Genomic DNA, 19,672 nt, shown 5'->3' on the forward strand with positions numbered 1-19,672 from the left:
ACACACACACACACACACACACACACACACATGACATAACACATGACCTTCTTTTAACTATGTTATGGTAAATCTGTTTTTAAATGACAATGCATTTTTGTAAAGTTAATATTATAATCATAGAGTTAGCATTTTTTAAGAAATTGTCTTTGAATTTTTATTTAGCCTTTTTGGGCAAAGCTTTTGTGTAAATTAATGCATGTCTGTATTTTACTAGTCATTTTAAATATAATATTAAAATATCCTTTTTATACTTTTATTTTAGATATACAACTTCAATGGACTTCATTCCCCTTTCTGATTTATTTCTCTCTTCTGAAAACTGTTGCCAAATAATTGGGCTAAAATAGAAGGCAACCATTGTCTAGAAACTAAATGTGCAAATTACACTCTGTCTCCTGTTCTGACCAATCGAAAAATTAGGATCCAGTCAGACATCACACTAACACCATTTCCCAGACGCTCTATCCAGAGAGACAAGGCTTAGATGCAGAGAGGAAAACCCAGGCTCAGTGTTCCCATCTCAACTACATGATAACGCAACATTGGAAATGCTCCTTCTTTCTGAGCCATTAGGCATGACAGAATATATTTTGAGAACTAAAGTACTTTTTTTTTTTTTTTTTTGAGGAATGACAGTGAAACTTGTTTTTTTCCGAATCAAGTGATGTAGTAACGTGGATCATTCAGGTTGCTGAGTTTTAAAGCATAGCAGAAGACCTGGGATTCTCATGCAATTACGTGATTAAAGTGAGATAAATTGGCACTCACAGTTGTGGCAGGTGGCCCCCGTGTAGCCCGTCTCATCACAAGTGCATTTGAAGCTGTCCCACGTTTGCGAACACTTCCCCCCATGCTCGCAGTGATTGGGCACACATCTGTCAGAGAAAGAGACAAACAGAAATAAACCAACAAGTAAATGAGATTTATGAGTGGCCACATTCCAAGCTGTCTGGGCAATATATCATTTCAATGCCAGGTTGCCTTACCAAGGCAATTAATCCTTGTTAGTTTAAGCAGATTAATATGATTCATGATGGAAGGTGCCAAGCGCACAAAAGATGATGTATCACGATCCTGTTGCTTCCCATTTCTGAGCAAACAGAAGACACTAACAAACAGTGGAGAGGTTCATTTGCATTATAGATTCATTTTATCTTCCTTTTGCACAAATACAAAGATACTAGCTAAATTTCCTCCTGGAGAGAGTATCTAGAAGATAAGCCTTCCTGTTCCTGTTCCTGTTCCATTCTGTTCATTATCAAGGCCAATACCAAGTTAGAGAGGGGTAACACTGGGATTTTCACAGTAATTTGAGTTTTTGAAATAATGCCATGGCAACAGCAATCAGAATATTCTAGTCTCATGAGAGCAGATGTCTAAGTCTTTTTAACACCTCACCTCATGCCCAGTTGGACAATTGAGGGCACCTACTTAAAGAGGCAGCAAACATGTTATAGGAGCACCATATAAGTTTTAGATTCAAATGTTTGCTTTTCTATTTAGAAGCTAGCCAATGATGACTGCTTGGTTTAACCTTCTAAACCTCAATTTTTTCATGTGAAAAAATATTGAGTCAGGCCAGCTGGTGGTGTGCTGGTTAAGGGATCTGGATTTTACATAGCTGATTGTGCCTTTGAGTCCTGGACTGGCAGCTTGAAAAATGTGCTGAGTATATATGCCCAAAATCCTGAAAGGAGAAATGGAGGAGATATTGGGGTGTGAGCTTCCCACAGGGAGGGTGCTTGCTCACTTTCCTTGTCTCTCTCTTTCTCTGCCTCTCTCTGGTGAGTGCATGTACCTTCTAGCAAAGTAAAATAAATCAATAAAATAAATTTATATATATGTGTGTGTGTAATTATTATTAGACCTAGTTTACAGTTTTAATGTTTGGAGATATAAAGTAGATAACTAATAGGCAGGAAACAGGAAGCTGGTGAATGGGATAAGTAAGTATCTAGACCACAGTGGGCTGGGCACAAGTCGCAGTTTGCGCCCTAACAATTCTAAAGTAGAAACTGGTTCTGAAACATTTGTTTCAACAATACAACCTCTTTGCTTTCTCCTGGTCTCATATCTACATCTACCATCAATTCCTCTTTCTGACTTCCCCGACCTTCTTCTTTATAATTCTGGTTAAGATATCATGCATTAGCACTCAAAGATTTCAAGATTTTAATGGGAAACTAACATAAAAGTCCCCTCAGATTACAACAGCAGATTCTGTAACAGTAGGTCGCCGATGAGGGACTAACAGAGAGGCACCCTGTGCAGAACCCCTTAATCGTAAGGCCTGGATAGCTCCCTGCTTATAAAACCTGATAGGGCTGGTCTCAGAGAGAGAATTCCCCAACCGTTGTTCTTGATTTACTATCTGCAATGCCTAAAACCACTGGCAGCAGGGCTTAGCTCAGTTTGGCAAAGTCCTTTCGGTTCTGTGTAGGTATGCTCTTCTCCACAACTGTACAAACCTCTACTTTTGCAACAAATATTTATTCAGCACTTGCCATATGCACAGCACTGTGGAAAAGAAAAATGAACAGAACTGCATTCACGACTTTTTAAGAGCTTACAGTCTAAGAAAGTAGATATATTACGTACATGAAACCTACAAGGCAGAAATGAAAAATTGCATAATGCCGGGGAAACAATGTACTATTGCATTTTACATGAGGTACTATGTAGATTTGGGGCACGACAAAACGCTGGTAGGGAGAGCCTCAATAAGTGGACAGGATTACAAGAGAAGAAAATGAAGGGGAAAGCAGTACTGAGGGCAAGCAGAAGATAAGCAAAAGCATGGTGTTGGCTTACCTGAGGGAGGATGGAAAACTTACTCTACATGTAGTAAGCACCTACTTTGCATCGAATTTGGGCGTGGTATTATCAAGTCTACAAAGATATTTCCTCTTCTCCAAAGACCCTAAAATCCTGGTGGAGTTGAAGTGGGGGTAGAATCTATGCAAAATATAATATCAGGAATCCTGAGTTGTAGAAGAGGTATGGAATGGTACAGAAATGTGGATCCCAGAAGAGTGGGTAGTAGATAAATCAAGGGCTGAATAAAGTTTAGAGTGTTTCACCTGGACCTTAAAAGACAAGAAGCATTTTTATGATGAAAATGTTGAAATTGTCTCCAGCAAAGGAAGTGAGGGAAGCAGTGACAGGAAAGTAGAGCAGTGAGTGGTGAATGGCCCAGTGTTGTTAGACTGTTCCAAGGCCCCCTAGGCTATGCAGGCTCTGAAAAGGGGTCTTTAACCCCTAGATGTGATCCCCCAATCACAGAGAGAAGCAATAAGTCAATACTCCAAAATTACATGAAATTGAAACATCCTTCATGCTCAATTTCTACAGGTAGTGTCTTCATGCCTTTCTGTAGTACATTTACTTTCTAAATTATTGGAGGTTATTACCAGTTAAGCCTAATAGTGAAAGTAATTTACATCAGCTCATTATATCAATTAATTCAAGGGAAATTAGTCTAGTCTATTGAGTAGGAAAGGAAAACCAGGTTGGAATCTAAATATCCTCTCAATAATACACAAAATAGAAGATCCACATCGCAACGATCAGAAGACCACACAAGAACATATAACCATTAGATGAGATTAATGGAATACTTTTAAAATTCATCTTTAGAATTTTTTAAATGTGTTCATTTTTATATGAGATTTTAATATTCTATTTTTAATGTCTGTTTCTTAAAATTTATATTTAAAAAATTGGCACTTTCTTTCCACTGTTTACTGACATCCTAACTCTTAATGGTGGGAAATATTTTATTTTCAAATCAAGTTGACAAACCTATAATTTCAAACCCTAACATCTTATCACCCTATTAAAAAAAGTTGCTTTGCTTTGTAACTGTTTTTGTGTCTTTTTCTTCTAAACAAAAACTCCTACAGTTAGGAGTTTTTATTTGGTGATTCTTTGCATAGCCAGGTGCCTGGCACACCTTCAATAATGCTTGTTGACAGACTGAGGAGTGGATGAATGAAAGTACTCTGCCAAAGATCTGAAGTAATTTCAAAGAAAAGATCGCTTTCACCTTGAGAAATAGAGATGATTTTTATCTGTGATTTTGGTTGTAACCCCAGATTCTTTCTGTAATAAACGGATTCTTTTAGTAGGCCATAGGAAATGTATAATTTGTCTCATGGCATGTCCTAGCTTGAAAGCTTGAGTCACATCAAAAATGAATCAAAATGACTCCACTGCTTCGACTCGAGAACTCCTTGACCAGGATCAGGGACATACAGAGGAGAAGTTGGCAGGTGTCAATTTGTTGTGAACAGAGAGCTCCAGAAGAGGGGAGGCATCCAATTAACACCAGCTTCCACAGCCCTGGCGTCTGGACTCAGCTGGAATGGCCCTTTTAGCTGTGGCTTCCCAGAATGCTTTGGAAGAAAAATGCACTTTTTTTTTCCCCAAATGAAATATATTTGTATCCTGATACATAAGACAATGAAAAACTATAGTTTAAAAGTTTAAAGATACAACAATTACTTAATATAAAATGAATCAACAGGGACAAAGTGGCTGTTTAGCAGGATGCAACAATTCCATCCAGGGTTATGGGTGACAGTTGTGTTTTTATTTTGCCTATAGCAATTCTTTTATTTCTACACTTGATTTTAATTGCAAAGCATTGAGGAAATTGGAGTTCACAGATACAAGAATCTGTAGGTGATACCTGATTTATTTGTAGCAGCTCACTTTGTAGTTTATGGATACTACTAAATTAAACAGAGATAGCAAAAGAGATTTTATTTCAAATCATTAGTCTAACAACATAACTGAATATATTGGAAATCTTCAAAGTGCTTTGAAGACTTTTCTCCTTCGACAGTGTTTGAAAGTTAAAATAGATATTTTTGAATAAAATTCAAATCAAATTTTTGTGTTACCTTGAAAACTACATCTGATTCTATAGATCCAATATGAAAACTATAGAGTATTAGCACCACGACTCTAGAAATCCATGCTGAATATGCTTACATAGTACCAAATAACCATTAGTACCAAAGTGTTTTATCCATACAGCTGGCTGTCACCATATACTGACCCTGTGGTACCCAAAAGCAGTATTTCTCAAACTTTTAAATACATGGGAATTCCTTAAAAATGTCTTAAAAGGAAAATTCTGGAGCCAGTAGATGGTGTGGAGGCTAAGGTGGCTGGATCCTACATGGCTGACTGTGGTTTGTGTCTTGGACCCAGTGGCTTAAAAATCACACAGGGCACATGTGCCCAAAATCCTGAGAGGAGAATGGGGAGGGGATTATGGTGCAGCCTTCTCCCCAAGGAATGATTCCTTTCCTTTCTCTCTCTCTCTCTTTCTCTCACTCACTCAACCTTTCCAGCAAACACACACCCCCTAAAGCAAACTAAAATAAATAAATAAATAATTTTTTTTTTTCTTTTTTTAAAAAGGAGGATTCTGAGTCTTAAGGTCTGGGGTAGGTGGAGTCTGAGATTCTGAAATCTAACAAGTTCCCAGGACGTGCTTATGTGGCTGGTGAGAGGACCGCGCTGGAATATGGAGGCTCTGGAGCTCTGCTGTCCTTTCTGAGGGGCTCCCAGGATAACGGAGATAACAGGTAAGAGGAGAGGCAGCCCAAAAAGGGAAACATACGGGGAGACAGCACATGGCAAAGGCAAATGTGATCTGTTTGGGCATTTGACCTGAAACTACTTTTTTTCATAGGCTCTCCTCCCATTTCTTATGCGATCCATTCAGAGTGACACGTAATAATCTTCTAAGCTCATTGGGTAATTTTAATTATTTCAGAACCTGACTTCAGACTTCGTATAATCATAGAACATAATCACAGAATATGAAAGCAGTTTCCTTTCACCTCCATATCGAGTTCAGTATTCAGTCTCAGAGCCAGCTAAGCTTCTCCTCCTGCTTACTTCTACAGATATCCATGCTAGGATATTTGATTTGCTTTTAGATCAATGCAGATCTTACACCTCAGCATTAACCATACCTTGTTCTAATGTTTAGAAAGGAAAAAAAAAACTATAACAGTTTGCCCTTAGGTTATTGTGTGAAGTGCTAGAAAAATTATTTACAATGATTTAGAAATCATCATCACAGTATAAATTACCTACTGAATGTATTGTTTTCCCCTTCATCTCAGCACTAGATTGTATTTTTGTTATTAAGACAAGAAATTAGTTTAGAATGTTTGCACTCTTGAATACTCTTTTTCATACTGCTGGTTCTCAGAGCTATGTCCATAATCGTGGTACAGTTTTTTCCTGTTTTATCATCTATATATATATATTTTATTTTTTGAGAGGGAGAGGTTTTTGCTATAGTGCACATGCACTTGCCAGAAAGAAAGAAACAGAGAGACAGAAAGTGAGAAATCACCCCACAGGGGGGATGGCCAAGCCGCAATCCTTCTCCTCCTTTCTCCTCTCGGGATCTTGGACACACACACACATGCACCCGGTGTGAGTTTAAGCCACTGGGCCTGGGATGTGAACTGCAGTCGACTACATGGGAGTCCAGCGACATAGCCGTTACGCTAACTGCTGGTTCTTATCACCTATATTGACCTCAACAATATTTTAATACATTTATTCCAATACTAATTAAATATCAATTAAATTCAAGATATATTCCCTATAAAATAGATTACTGTCTTATATTTCTTCTGTTTAAACTGAAATTGTATGGAGAATTAATCATAAGTAATATATATAATTTAATATTTCATTCCTATATATCATAATATATAGTGATATAACCAGAAATGCTAATGTTATATTGATGGGGCTTCTTTAAAAATATTTATTATGGAAATATTTAAATGCAGATACATTTACTGTACCTCTTACAGTGTGTCCAAACTTTCCATTAAAAAGTAATCGAGCATCTTTGGGCCATCCCTGCCCATAATTATACACTTTATACTGACAATATTAATCATTAATTTTAGTCTTACTACAATAGATAAGCACCCAAAATAGGATTTTCTGCTTTATAAATCATTTTTGTCATAATAAACCAGAGTCCACTTTACTTTTTTTGTTGTTAATTTAGAGTTATACTTTTACAAAGTATCCCTCATTGTTTTGTGAATAAAACATCTTTCAGAGATCATAGGTTCAAGGGCCAAGACCTGCAAGCTCAGCAGTCCCTTTTGCTGTCTTCAGTCCAACTCTGCTGGACCTCAGTAAATAGCACCGAGCTCTTTTTAATCAGCCCGTCACCTGCTCCAGGGAAGGCACGTTTTTAAACTCTGGAGAAACAAAGAGGCTGTGGTGGTCATATCCAAAACTGCCATCTCAGAGAGGAAGAGAATGGCAAAGGGAAATACAGGAGTCTGGGCCATCTATGCGAATGTTTTTAAGGGAGAGAAATAAACTTTTATCTGTTTTAGGCCAGAGTTATGTTGGGTCTTTGTTACAACAAGTCCAGGGAGATTTCAAAACCATTGGTAAAAAAATGTAAGTAAAGTGAAATTTATTCTGCTGCAAAAATTTTTGAAATATATGCTTTGTTTTTTCATAGTATGTATTTTTCATGAAATTTTTGAAAACCCCCATGAAGCCTAATCAAAGCGGAACTGCAGTTACTCTGCACTGATGGTGACCGAGCCCTTATCATCATGATATGACACGGTACATTTGGTGGTTGCTAGGTCATTTTGTTTTGTCTTATATTACTTGCAACTAAAAAATCTGAACTGATAGGCATTACATTTATTAGCATAGATTGAGTTTAGATTGCAGAGTGTGTTGATTAGTGCACTGGGAATTTCCCTAGAGAATGCAGATTTGTTAATCCATTCAACGTATATTGGGTCGTTGGGAAAGTTATGATGCACTTTCGCATAGAAGAGTATAAAAACATACATCATGACTTTCCTGATGACCTAATATTTATTATGTGTCTACTATGTATAGTAAGCTTTGCTATTTGATTAAGCTTTCTTTTTTATTTATTTTTTTTGAGAGGTTTTTGCTATAGGGCGTGTGCGCTCGCCAGCCAGACAGAGAGAGACAGAGAGACAGAAAGCAGGAAATCACCCCCCAGGGGGGATGGCCACGCCGCAATCCCTTCTCCTCCACTCTCCTCTCGGGATCTTGGGCACGCATGCACACGTGCCCGGCGTGAGTTTAAGCCACCGGGTCCGGGACTTGAACCACGGTCGACTACGTGGGAGTCCAGCGACATAGCCATTACGCTAACTGCTGGTCCCTTGATTAAGCTTTCTTATCAAAACGTTTGTAAGAAACAATATTTTTGAGAGATTATATAATGATACATAGTCCGTCTACTCCTCAAAAGATTCTGAACTTTATCCATGGGCACAATAAAGCCAGTTTTCAGAGGAATGCAGAGGGGAACTGTGTTACTTTGACCCTTAATAGAATGGTTTTAACTAGCTTTGGGATTTAGAACATTTTTTGCTAGTCATACAGAAATACTGGAGACTTGTATAAAAGAAACTTCCTGAATAAAAATAGTTTAAGATATTAAGGGAGTAGCATAACAGCTAAGTGCTGGGCATTGGGACTGAACCATCAGGCCTGCCTGTGTTCAAGCACTAATCCCAGTGGTTTGAAAGTCATGCTGGTGGCTTGTATGTGCAAGTCCAGAATCCTAACAAGAGGGAGGAATGGAGACTTGCCCTGTGACCACACCCCAGTGGAAAGTGATTTCTCTCTCGTCTCTTGCACATGTACCTTCTGGCAATAAAACAAGAGATTAAGGCAAGTAATATCATGTAGGATAGACTACTAAGGGGAAAAACCAAACACAAGATCAATTAGATAACTGTTTTAATGCTCCAGGTAGAAGATCACAAAACTGTGGAGTACAATGGGACTTCAAAGAAACAAAAGGATTAAAAGGGTTTCATTATTAATTGGTTACCTGGAGGTAAATTAATTTAAAATGCCTTAGCTATTCTGTGTTTAGAAGCCAGGGATAATCAGTGACATTTTCAGTTCGAGGTAATAACTTTTTCCATATAACAAGAAAAAAATTCAAGTGCTACCAAAACTTTTAGGAGAATAAATGTTGAATTCAAATTCATAATTTATATTTTCCTTTCCCAAAATAAGCTGAATTTAGAATGATTATAAACTATACTCCCTCAAAAACAGCTATTAAGCCCATCTCAGCTGTGTCCCTTTTAGTAGGAAGACAAAAAGATGACAACATGACAGAGAAACAGGAAATTCTGTGTCCAAAACATAACTTATCTGAAATGCATAGGAATATAAAACACTGCACTGTATCTGTACTGAGTTTGAACTATCTACTTTTTATCTATGGAAACCTTTTATTTCACTACCACCTTTGGATCTTTGATTACTAGTTACGAGGGCAGACTAGGAACAATTTGGGCATAGCCAATGACAGAGTCTAGAGGAAAATGTAGAAAGAAGGGAGGAAGATAGAAGACAGAAAGAGGAAGAAAAAAAAAACACACAAGGTACTTATACTTTGTTGAGAGAATATAACCATAAACATTACTAACGTGAAATTAGAAAAATCATGATGTTTATCAAATTTATATGACAAAATAAACACAGAGTCTGCAAACATTCTGAAATTGGAGAATAACAAAGCAAGATTAGTACATAATAAAACACTAATGAAGTCAATAGTAAATATAAACTATATGAGTGCATTAAACTAAAGACTGACCAATGGAATAGAATTGAAAAATCTAGAAATATATAGAAAGACCTATCAAATATAATATGCTAATATAGGCACATTAGAGTGCCTTCAATATGTAATTATACTGAAGAATATAGATTCCCTAATATACGATGTAAGCTGATCAGTTACTCATCTGAGAAAGAGTAAAAATATCCTCCTTCATTCACCATGATAAATTTCAGAGAACTGAAGGACCCGAACATTAAAAGGAAATAAAAAATAATAAACAAGGTATGGTGGAATTTCTTCTGTAATTGACTAATACAGAAAATGCATCTAATGAAGACGAGCAAACCAGGAATCATACGTGAAAATGGATACATTTGCCTACAGTAAAAAAGAATTAAGTTTTCTGTTTCCAAAAGGAACCAAATCTGAAGACAAACAACAAATTGGAAAGTTATTTTTTAACATGGCAGACAAAAAGCCATTTTTTTTTTAATGTTATAATGAATACTTAAGTATTAGCAAGGGGACCAGCAGATAGAGTAGCAATTATGTCGCTGAAGTCCCACATGGCCGGTTCGATGGCTTCAAAATCATGCTGGGCACATGTACATGCATGCCCCATATCCTGGGAGGAGAATGGAGGAGAAGGGATGGCAGCATGGCCCTCCCCCTGGAGGGTGATTCCTCACTTTCCCTCTCACTGTGTGTGTCTCTCTCTCTACCTGGTGAATGCATGTGTCCTAAGGCAAAAATCTATAAAGAAAAAAAAAAGGGAAGAAATAATTAAATTGAAACATAATAAAGGGCTAGAGTAGCAATTATGTCGCTGAAGTCCCACATGGCCGGTTCGATGGCTTCAAAATCATGCTGGGCACATGTACATGCATGCCCCATATCCTGGGAGGAGAATGGAGAAGGGATGGCAGCATGGCCCTCCCCCTGGAGGGTGATTCCTCACTTTCCCTCTCACTGTGTGTGTCTCTCTCTCTACCTGGTGAATGCATGTGTCCTAAGGCAAAATTAGCAAGGGGACCAGCAGAAATAATTAAATTGAAACATAATAAAGGGCATAAACAGGTCAGTTCACACACATAATAAACATGCCTTTTAAACATGTAGTAAAATATTCAATGTTATTCATAATCGAAGAAGCACAAATTAAATTTTAATGAAATTTCATTATTCATCTTTCTGATATTTAATGGAAAAGGCCTCATGCACTCTTGATTAGAGTGCAAACTGTTCGGAGGGCAATTTGGTAAAGTTGGTAATTTACAATGTATATATTGTAAGCCAACTATTTCCTATCCATGAATTTATTCTACAGATACACTGGTGCACTTTCACAAAAGTGAATATTAAAAAAGTTTTATTGTGGCATTATTTGTATCAGCCAAAAACTGGGATACTGTATTTGTTGATTAGGAAGTTAGTAATAAATTAAGGCAGTCCATACAACGTAACCCCTGACAGCCATTAAGAAGATGGAGCAGGCGTATGTGTCCTGATAAGACACGATCTCTAAGATCTATTTCCAGGGAAAGAGAAAGAGAGCAAGATGTATAGAAGAGTGTTTATAATATGCTTCCATTTGTTTTCAGTGGGATAGCCCTAGCTGTTGCATGAATAGTAAATTGACTGCGGTGATGCACGAAGGTCAGAAATCTTCTGTTTCTCCTTCCGAGAACTGCTCTTCATCTCCCCATCTCTCTGCTCTCAGCCTCATCAAGCAGGTTACATTGAAAGCTAACTAAACTTTCTGACTTATCTTTGGGTTTAGCCAATGGGAAATCTTGGCAGGAGACTGCTGGGAGGGAGGAGCTCTATATCAGGATTTATTTTCTTGGTTTTCTCATAAGGATGCCTCAGTCTGCCTGTGTCCTGCAAGAAAAAGTTAGCTTCTCCTCTTGAGGTGGCCCTGTGCTGAATGAACTACACTTAGTATTTTAGGTTCGAATTTCTTGAATGACTCATTCATATCCCTTTCTTTTTTTTGTTTAATTCTCCTTCTTTAATCACTCTCTCACCTCATGTCCTTGGGCTCTGCTGGGGCCCTTCCTGGTCCTTGCACTCTCTCGCAGGTTCCCTATATCCCTCCTAAATAACCCGTTTGTAAATAAGACTTCTTTAACTTGTCTGAATTTAGGAGGGCCAGCTGTCTTCTCCTCAGACTGTGACTGATAGATACAAGCAGGATGGAGAATCTACCTTTTCATATTTACAGCCACGTCCATCTACAATATATAGTGAGAGACAAATGTTCTTGTATGGGAGTTGAATGTTTCTGAAAGAATTCTTAGATAGTAACAGTGATTTCCATTCAGAGGACCTTAGGTGGGAAAAAAGATGATATTTAATCATATTCCATTTTGTATTATTAAAAAGTAAATTGTAGCACTCAGTATTTTCTCAATTAAAATATAATTACTTCAGTTAAAAAAAAAAGGAAGAAGAAGAAGGGTGATTTGAAGCATTCACACAATAACACAGCTAGAACAAGGGAACTTTTCATTTTTCTGCCACTGTATGAAAGAAACAAATTTACATGCATGTGTTCTATGGGGTTGACAGAAAGCCATGACATATTTTTTTCTCTATTTCTCTATGCAAAAATGTGTTATAATTTTCCCAATGACCCAATATATCCTATATCCTCTGCTAGCCTCTGGCTTTTTTAAGGACATAATCCATTTAGTCACTATTCTCTCCAGAATGACCAACTTTGCTCTCTCCTGAATGAGTTCCCTCAATATATTCATCTCATCTAAGACAAATAAAAAAACTGTTGGTTTGGGTCTCATATTTCTTTTCTCCAGTTCTTTTATCTCTTTCATAGACAAACTTCTAAAAACTGTTTTTCAAGTTTATTTATATATTCCCATGAATGAGAGAGACAGAGAATGAGTAGCTCTGACCAGGGATCTGAAAGTCATTCTTTAGGTTCCTCTTTTCTCATGCACATCAATCATTAACAAAGTTTTATGAACGAAAACTCAGGAATTTGCCTCAATTTGTCTCTGTGTCTCTTCCACCCCAGTTCAACCTACCATCATGTTTTCCCTGGATTATGACATTCTCTTATAGTCTGTCACTCTATTCTCACCTTGCTTTAATTAATTCCAGAAATGCTAGAGTGATTTTTTTAGTTTTCAGAGGATGCATGCACTTGCCTGAGAGAGAGATTGAGAGAGAAAGATTGAGAGAGAGAGAGAGAGAGAGAGAGAAAGAGAAAGCACCCCCAATATAGTGTGGTCACACCACTATCCCTTCATTTCACCGTCCTCTGGGAACTGAGACATACATGTACATGCACCTGGCATGTTTTGTGTTTTTTTGGAGAGGTTTTTTTGCTATAGGGCACGTGTGCTCACATGCTCGCCAGACAGAGAGAGACATAGAGACAGAAAGCGAGAAATCACCCCCCAGGGGGGATGGCCATGCTGCAATCCCTTCTCCTCCATTCTCCTCTCGGGATCTTGGGCACGCACGCACATGCACCTGGCGTGAGTTTTAAGCCACCGGGTCCGGGATGTGAACCGCGGTCGACTATGTGGGAGTCCAGCGACATAGCCATTATGCTAACTGCTGGTTCCCACACCTGGCATGTTTTTCAAGCTGCCAGGGTTGGGTTCTTTGTTTATTGTCAGTCTTCCCCATTGAACTGTGCTTTCCCTGACTGTGGGGGCTATGGCTGTTTCCTCTTCACTCTTTATCCATTGTAGCATTCTGTCTGGCATTGGGCAGGTTCTCAAATGATTGTTGGCTGAATTTTGAGTAAGTGAATGTTGGTGAGTTTGAACGGTTGGAAATGGCTTTCAGAACCATCTGCTATTACTTCAATGCATAGAAACAGATTGCCTCGAGTTTTGCATGTTGAGCATGTTCAAGTACATGATACAACCTCACATCTATGACACAATTACACAATAAGACAAATTGCCTGACTAAAGGCTTTACATAATTTCACCATATACCAGAATGCTGTTTCTTTCAGAGATAACAAAGCATGTCTAATGTAAATTCCTTATCTGGAATATCTGTGAAGATCTTATCTGTCGATTGAACTATTAATATTTAAAACAGCAGGATCAAACTTGGGGAAACTCACTAGTTACAGCTACACTGTCACAAATTAATCAATTTAGAGAAAACACCAAGAAAACAATAAAATAATGGCTTATATGAGAATGAGAACACCATAGATTTATAGCGGCCCTTTACTGAAGAAATTAATAGTGTAAGTAACTTTTACTGGATACTAGAATTTATTTTCTTATGAGTTTAACTGATTAAACATTTTAAAAGAAGTGATATTATTTTTAAAATTACCATGAAAATAATAGTTAAATTATTTTAAAGGTTTGTTCTTCCACATGCATACAGAGGCTACATTTATTTAAATATAAAGTGTTGTTAAGTTTATTTATTTCTTTTGAGAGATTCTTTGCTATAGGGTGTATTTAATTAGTTAGAAAAATGTATAAAAAATATACTATTTGATGAGGAATGTCTCTTTTAATTGGCTCATTGTTTCTTTTTTTTTGGGGGAAGTTTTTTTTTTTTTGGTCTTTTTTTTTTTTTTTTTTTTTTTTTTTTTTTTTGGAGAGGTTTTTTCTATAGGGCACGTGTGCTCGCCAGAGAGAGAGAGACAGACAGAGAGAGACAGAAAGTGAGAAATCACCCCCCAGGTGTGATGGCCATGCCACAATCCCTTCTCCTACATTCTCCTCTCGGGATCTTGGGCATGCACGTGCACGCACGCACACACACCCAGTGTGAGTTTAAGCCACCGGGTCTGGGACTCGCACCGCTGTCAGCTACATGGGAGTCCAGCGACATACCCATTACGTTAACTGCTGGTCCCAATTGGCTCATTGTTTCTTACATCCTGAAATCAGATGGAAGCATCCCCTTAGCTAAGCGGCCTTGCATTTTGACCTCCCAAACATTCACTGATGAAGAACAGTTTAGATGTCCTATTTTTAGTAGTAATCATGCTTTAAAAGGATCAAGCATGCTGAAACTAGTATTCTAAAAAATAAGAAGATAAATGACTTCTGAAAGCCTACACAGGATACATTAACTTAAAAAAAAAGCTAGTCTCCCAAGCCAGAAATGTGTAAAGATTCTTGTTTTCTAGTTATCGATAAAGCAACATTTTCACTTACACTACACATTAATTACACTGCACATATGTGCGCGCATGCACGCGCGCACACACACACACACACACACACCATACAAACTAGATATCACTAAATTCTTTAAAATGTCCCTTAAGTGTTGACCTTGTACATATTTAGGGGATAAAATAAACTTTTCTCCCAATTCACCCAAAGTGAAAATAAAAATAGTAACCAGTGAAAAACTGAGCTAAGGAAGATGCTCCATTATTATATGATTTGCTTAATTAACTCTCTCGTGGTATTTGGATATAGACTGGCCAGGTCTTTCCAAAGACACATTATATATTTGATCTGATACTTTCAAAACTGGAGCCTACACTCACCAAACCAGAGGAGCTGATCTATTTTAAAATGATACAGCCTAAAAGATTGGAGTCTGCTCAAACATTGATATAGATCAGTTGCTTTATGCTCGAGTAGAGCAATTCATGTGCCAATAGACATTTTAAATTTTTTAAAAAGTCAGCAGTTGATATGTAAACTCAAATCTTTCTGTAAGAATAAACTATTCATGTGTACATAATCTTCAGGAGGGACCACTGACACCACTATAATTTCCAACAGCTGTAGAGACTAGAAAGCATCACATGAGATACATATTGGGAGAGAATTACTATAATTGAGCATCTTGGCCACAGGGATTGTTTATGCAATCTTGGATATAGAATGTTACATTCACTTCTACTAATTTTGTTGAAGATCTTTTTATTTTTGTTCCAGATCTTCAGTTAAGAGCCTGAAAGGATTATCACGACATGGTATTATCCTAACACACACACACACACACACACACACACACACACACACATGTGGGCGTGTGTGTGTGTGTAATTCCGTTATTCTAAAATTCACAGCTGTTCATTTCCCTTGGCTTAAAAGAAAAATCCAAACTGAGAAAGAGTATAAAAGTTTAGAGTTTCAAAAAAATTATAAACCTCTTTATTTAAAGCCATTATTTTTACAGATAAACTAAAAGTTGTTGCTATTCAGTGAAATTAAGTGTGCTCAAGGTTCCAGTGTATATTTGCAGCTGAGTCAGAACTTAGACAAGTAATAGTCTAGTACTCTTTAATGCTACAAAACTGTCAGAAGTTGCAGTGAGGGATCCTAATTGTAAGCCAGAAATCTTTGGAAAGTATATTTTATACAGATAAATAATAATTTTTTTACAATAAGCAAACAAAACATGTATTCATTATCTAAACAGTTTGAATGTCTTCTGTCTGAACATTCTCTTCATTGTCTGGCTCAATCTTGACTCTTGTTTCTCTTTTTTTGTTATACTTCTTTTTCTTTTCTTTTTTTTTTTTTTTTTAAAAAAAATTTATCCAAGCAGACCACATTTATGAAGACTTTTAGTATTTTAGTATTTGTACAATGAAGCAACTGAAATGAATATCTCTGACGTGACTTTTTAGCAGATTCAAAACAAATAGTGTGGTAAACTATTAAAGAATTGTTATTGTTTTGTTATTGTCCTTGCTGTTTGACTCCCCCCCCACCCACCTTGGGAAACATGCTAGTCTCGCTGGAAGGCAGTGCTTGTCGTAAACTGAGCTGGTAAGAAATGTCTCTATCTGTGGCAGCTATGACAGATAATGACTGCAAAAACCTATGGATTTCAGCTCTCTGTAAAGAAAAGAGACCTATACAACTGGAGAGAATGAAGGTTGAAGATTCTTTAGGAGGCCAAAAGGTATTAAATATCCTATTTAAATAAAGAGAGTTCGGGCTTATATAGTAATTATTTTACTGCCTCTTCAGCTAGATTCTAAATTTCTTTAGTGGAGTTATCTCTAGAATACCCAAGTTTGCACATAAGACCTATTAGCTCTTCAATAAATGCATGTTAATTAATGACTGAACTGGAGTTTAATAAACCTCTCCTCATGTATTATAAATGTTCTAGTACTAAAGGTTGTAAAAGTTTTGAAAAAGCATCTGCTCTTAACAGTTTCTTCAGGGGCACATAATTATGGCCCAGCCCACTAAACAGCTTTCCAAAAGTCTCACAGCTTGTTACTGCCAGAGATCAAATTCTGAGATTAATATCCTTAATCCTTGTCTTTTAGAATTCTTCACACTTGTTCTCTTTTCTGTTAAAAACAGATAGGGGATTTCCGTGCACAGATCTAATCTCATAAATGTTAATAAATGGTGAATAATAGAACTAGAGATTTATACATTAGTTCTTTCATCATAATCTAATGCTTTATTTGAATCAAAATTGACTATTACTTATTTAATAATTTGTTCATTCAAATAAAATCTTTTTCCTTTTTTTGGTAGCTTAGTTATTTTACCTCTTGATACATTTACAGATAGACTCCAGTTGCTTACCTAATATTACTACTACTTACTTAATGCTTGGCTAAGTAAAAATTTATAGAAATAAATCATTTCAATTTTTTCTCACGTAAGGGCTTAAACTCGTTCATAAAACTCTTGGTTATCATAGTGAATGACAACATTCTCAGGAAATTCAGTTTGTGGCAACATCAGCTGCTAAAGACCGCCTTCTCTGACCTCATAAGGAGTCTAATCTTTAGGGCTCTGTTTGACAACTAACAGATAAGCTGGTAAATAAAACTGGTGATCTAAGGAAACTGACTAACATTATTAGGGACTCAAAAATTAAATATTTTCCAGAAATGTCTTTTAAGGGCTTACTGAAGAAACAACTAATGAGAAAAGATAGGGTTTTGCACTTTGTTCACAAATGGAAAGAAGGTCTATAGAGTATCTGCTGTGTATGACGTCGTGAGTGTAGCACCGGGGTCCTGAAGGAATTGGTAAAAGCAATATAATGTGGTATTGCTGCAGAGGCTCTGGAGGGTCCTGTGTGGTTATATGCGGGATACTGTGGTGGACTGGGGTGGGTAATCATGAGGAAGCTCATTGGACAAGGTGTTCGAGATGAGCTTGCAGGAATCTAAGAGTTAGGAACTTAAGAAGGCATTTTGGAGTGAGAACAGCATGGGACAAGAATAGGTATAAAGGCCAGCCTGGACAACTGTTAGGAATTCGTCACTGTTGGACTTTTAAAAAAAATTTTAATTTTATTTTTTTTGAGAGAGATTTTTGTTATAGGGCCCATGCACTCATCAGTGAAGCAGAGAGAGACAGAGAGAAAGTAAGTAAGAAGTCAACACCCCAGGTGGGGATGGCCATGCCACAATCTCTTCTCCTCTATTCTCCCCTTGGGATTTTGGACACATATGCACACGCACCCAGTATGAGTTTGAAGCCTCCAGGTCCGAGACTCAAACTACAGTAGGCCCTGTGGAAGTCCAGCACCTGAACCTCTATGCCACCTGCTGGCCCCTCTAATTCTTCTTTTAAGTTGAGAAATCAAGACTGCAATAATATTTGACAGTAGAACAATACTATAGTCACTGTTCTATAATTAGTCTGCATATTATGAAGTTGTTACTATAAACTCATTATTCATTTATTCTCCAGTTTACTAGAAATATACATATGTATCATAAAAAAGTTCTGGTTTTTTTTTTTTTTTAGAGAGATTTTTACTGGAGGGTGTGTGTACTTGCTGGAGAGACAGAAAGTGAGAAATCACCACCGCCCAAGGGAGGATGATCACTTCGCAATCCCCTCTCCTCCCTTCTCCCCTTGGGACTTTTTGGGCATGCACACACATGCCCGGTGTGAGCTCCAAGTCGCAGGGTCTGGGACTCAAACCATGGTTGACTACATAGGAGCCCAGCAATCTAATCATTATGCCATCTGCTGGTCTCCCAAAAAGGAATAATTAATAATTTTCAAGTTCAGAATAATTAAATTTCAGGATCCCCCAAAGCTGGACCACTTTCAAGCAAATAATTCATCTGAAATGAAATTAATTTTAAAGAAAGTAATTAACAATGAAAATCTAACTGTTTTATTAACATGCACTTGGCTTTATAAATGGTCAAGTGATTTGGCATACTGAATTTCAATTACAAACAATTCATTTCCGTAGATTTATTGTCTTACATAAAAGTGGTCCAATTGCCCTATATAGAAAAATGGATAGGCTATCATTTGCTTCTGGTTAAAGGATCTTGATCCTACTTTTATTCTCTTCCATTTATTACAGTACTAGCGTTATATTGAGACAGGTGAGTCTTTATCAGCATTTCAGGTAATGAATAAAATGTCGGTTTTTAGGGGCTTATGACTCAGTAGAAAAAAATGCATTCCCAGAGCTAATAACTCAAGTTAAATTTTGAGTTTATTTTTGATATTTTATTTATTTATTTATTTATTTATTTATTTAGTGTTGATTGCTTTTGTCACTACCGTAAAACAAGTGTTACTTTTCAAGTGGAGTTTCCATTGTATACATACATTGTATTTTTAAAAGCAGTATTTTCCTTTCTAAGTACATCTAGGAACTCATTCTTGTTTGTGATGACTGAGGTGAACTCCAAATATACCACCACGATATCTAAATATGTAGGTACATTGAGGCCAGATGGGGGTGCAGCAGTGAAATGCAACACCCTGTGAGGCAGACCACATGACAATGCTCCTGATTCCAGTTCAGAGGGCACCCTGGGTGTACTGGGTGCTTGCTTTCCCGTGACCCAGGGCTGGCTGAGGCTGGGGAGGGATCACAGTGTCCTGGCCTTGTTGGCGATGCTCACTCTCTTTCTCTCTCTCTCTAACTCATTGGAGAAATTAACAAACAAAAATCACTCCATGTTTAATTAATGATACATCATGCAGGTTTTTCAAACGTTGTAATTTTTGAGGACTGTAGCAGCTTTAAAAAGTCTTTCTTTGGGGGACCAGCAGTTAGCGTAATGGCTATGTCGCTGGACTCCCATGTAGTTGACCGCGG

At 37.3% G+C, this 19,672-nt stretch overlaps 1 protein-coding gene across 1 annotated transcript in view; it reads right to left on the reverse strand.

The window, feature by feature from the left end:
• The window catches only part of CNTNAP2 (contactin associated protein 2), a 1,579,711-nt gene that overhangs the window by 868,906 nt on the left and 691,133 nt on the right, over positions 1-19,672 (reverse strand). Inside the window, exon 11 of the mRNA XM_006139900.2 lies at positions 772-878. Coding sequence (XP_006139962.1) covers positions 772-878 — 107 coding nt within the window. The remainder of the gene's footprint in view (positions 1-771; positions 879-19,672) is intronic.

Source organism: Tupaia chinensis, unplaced genomic scaffold (genome assembly GCF_000334495.1).
Source record: "Tupaia chinensis unplaced genomic scaffold, TupChi_1.0 Scaffold000010_1, whole genome shotgun sequence".
Classification (NCBI taxonomy): domain Eukaryota; kingdom Metazoa; phylum Chordata; class Mammalia; order Scandentia; family Tupaiidae; genus Tupaia; species Tupaia belangeri.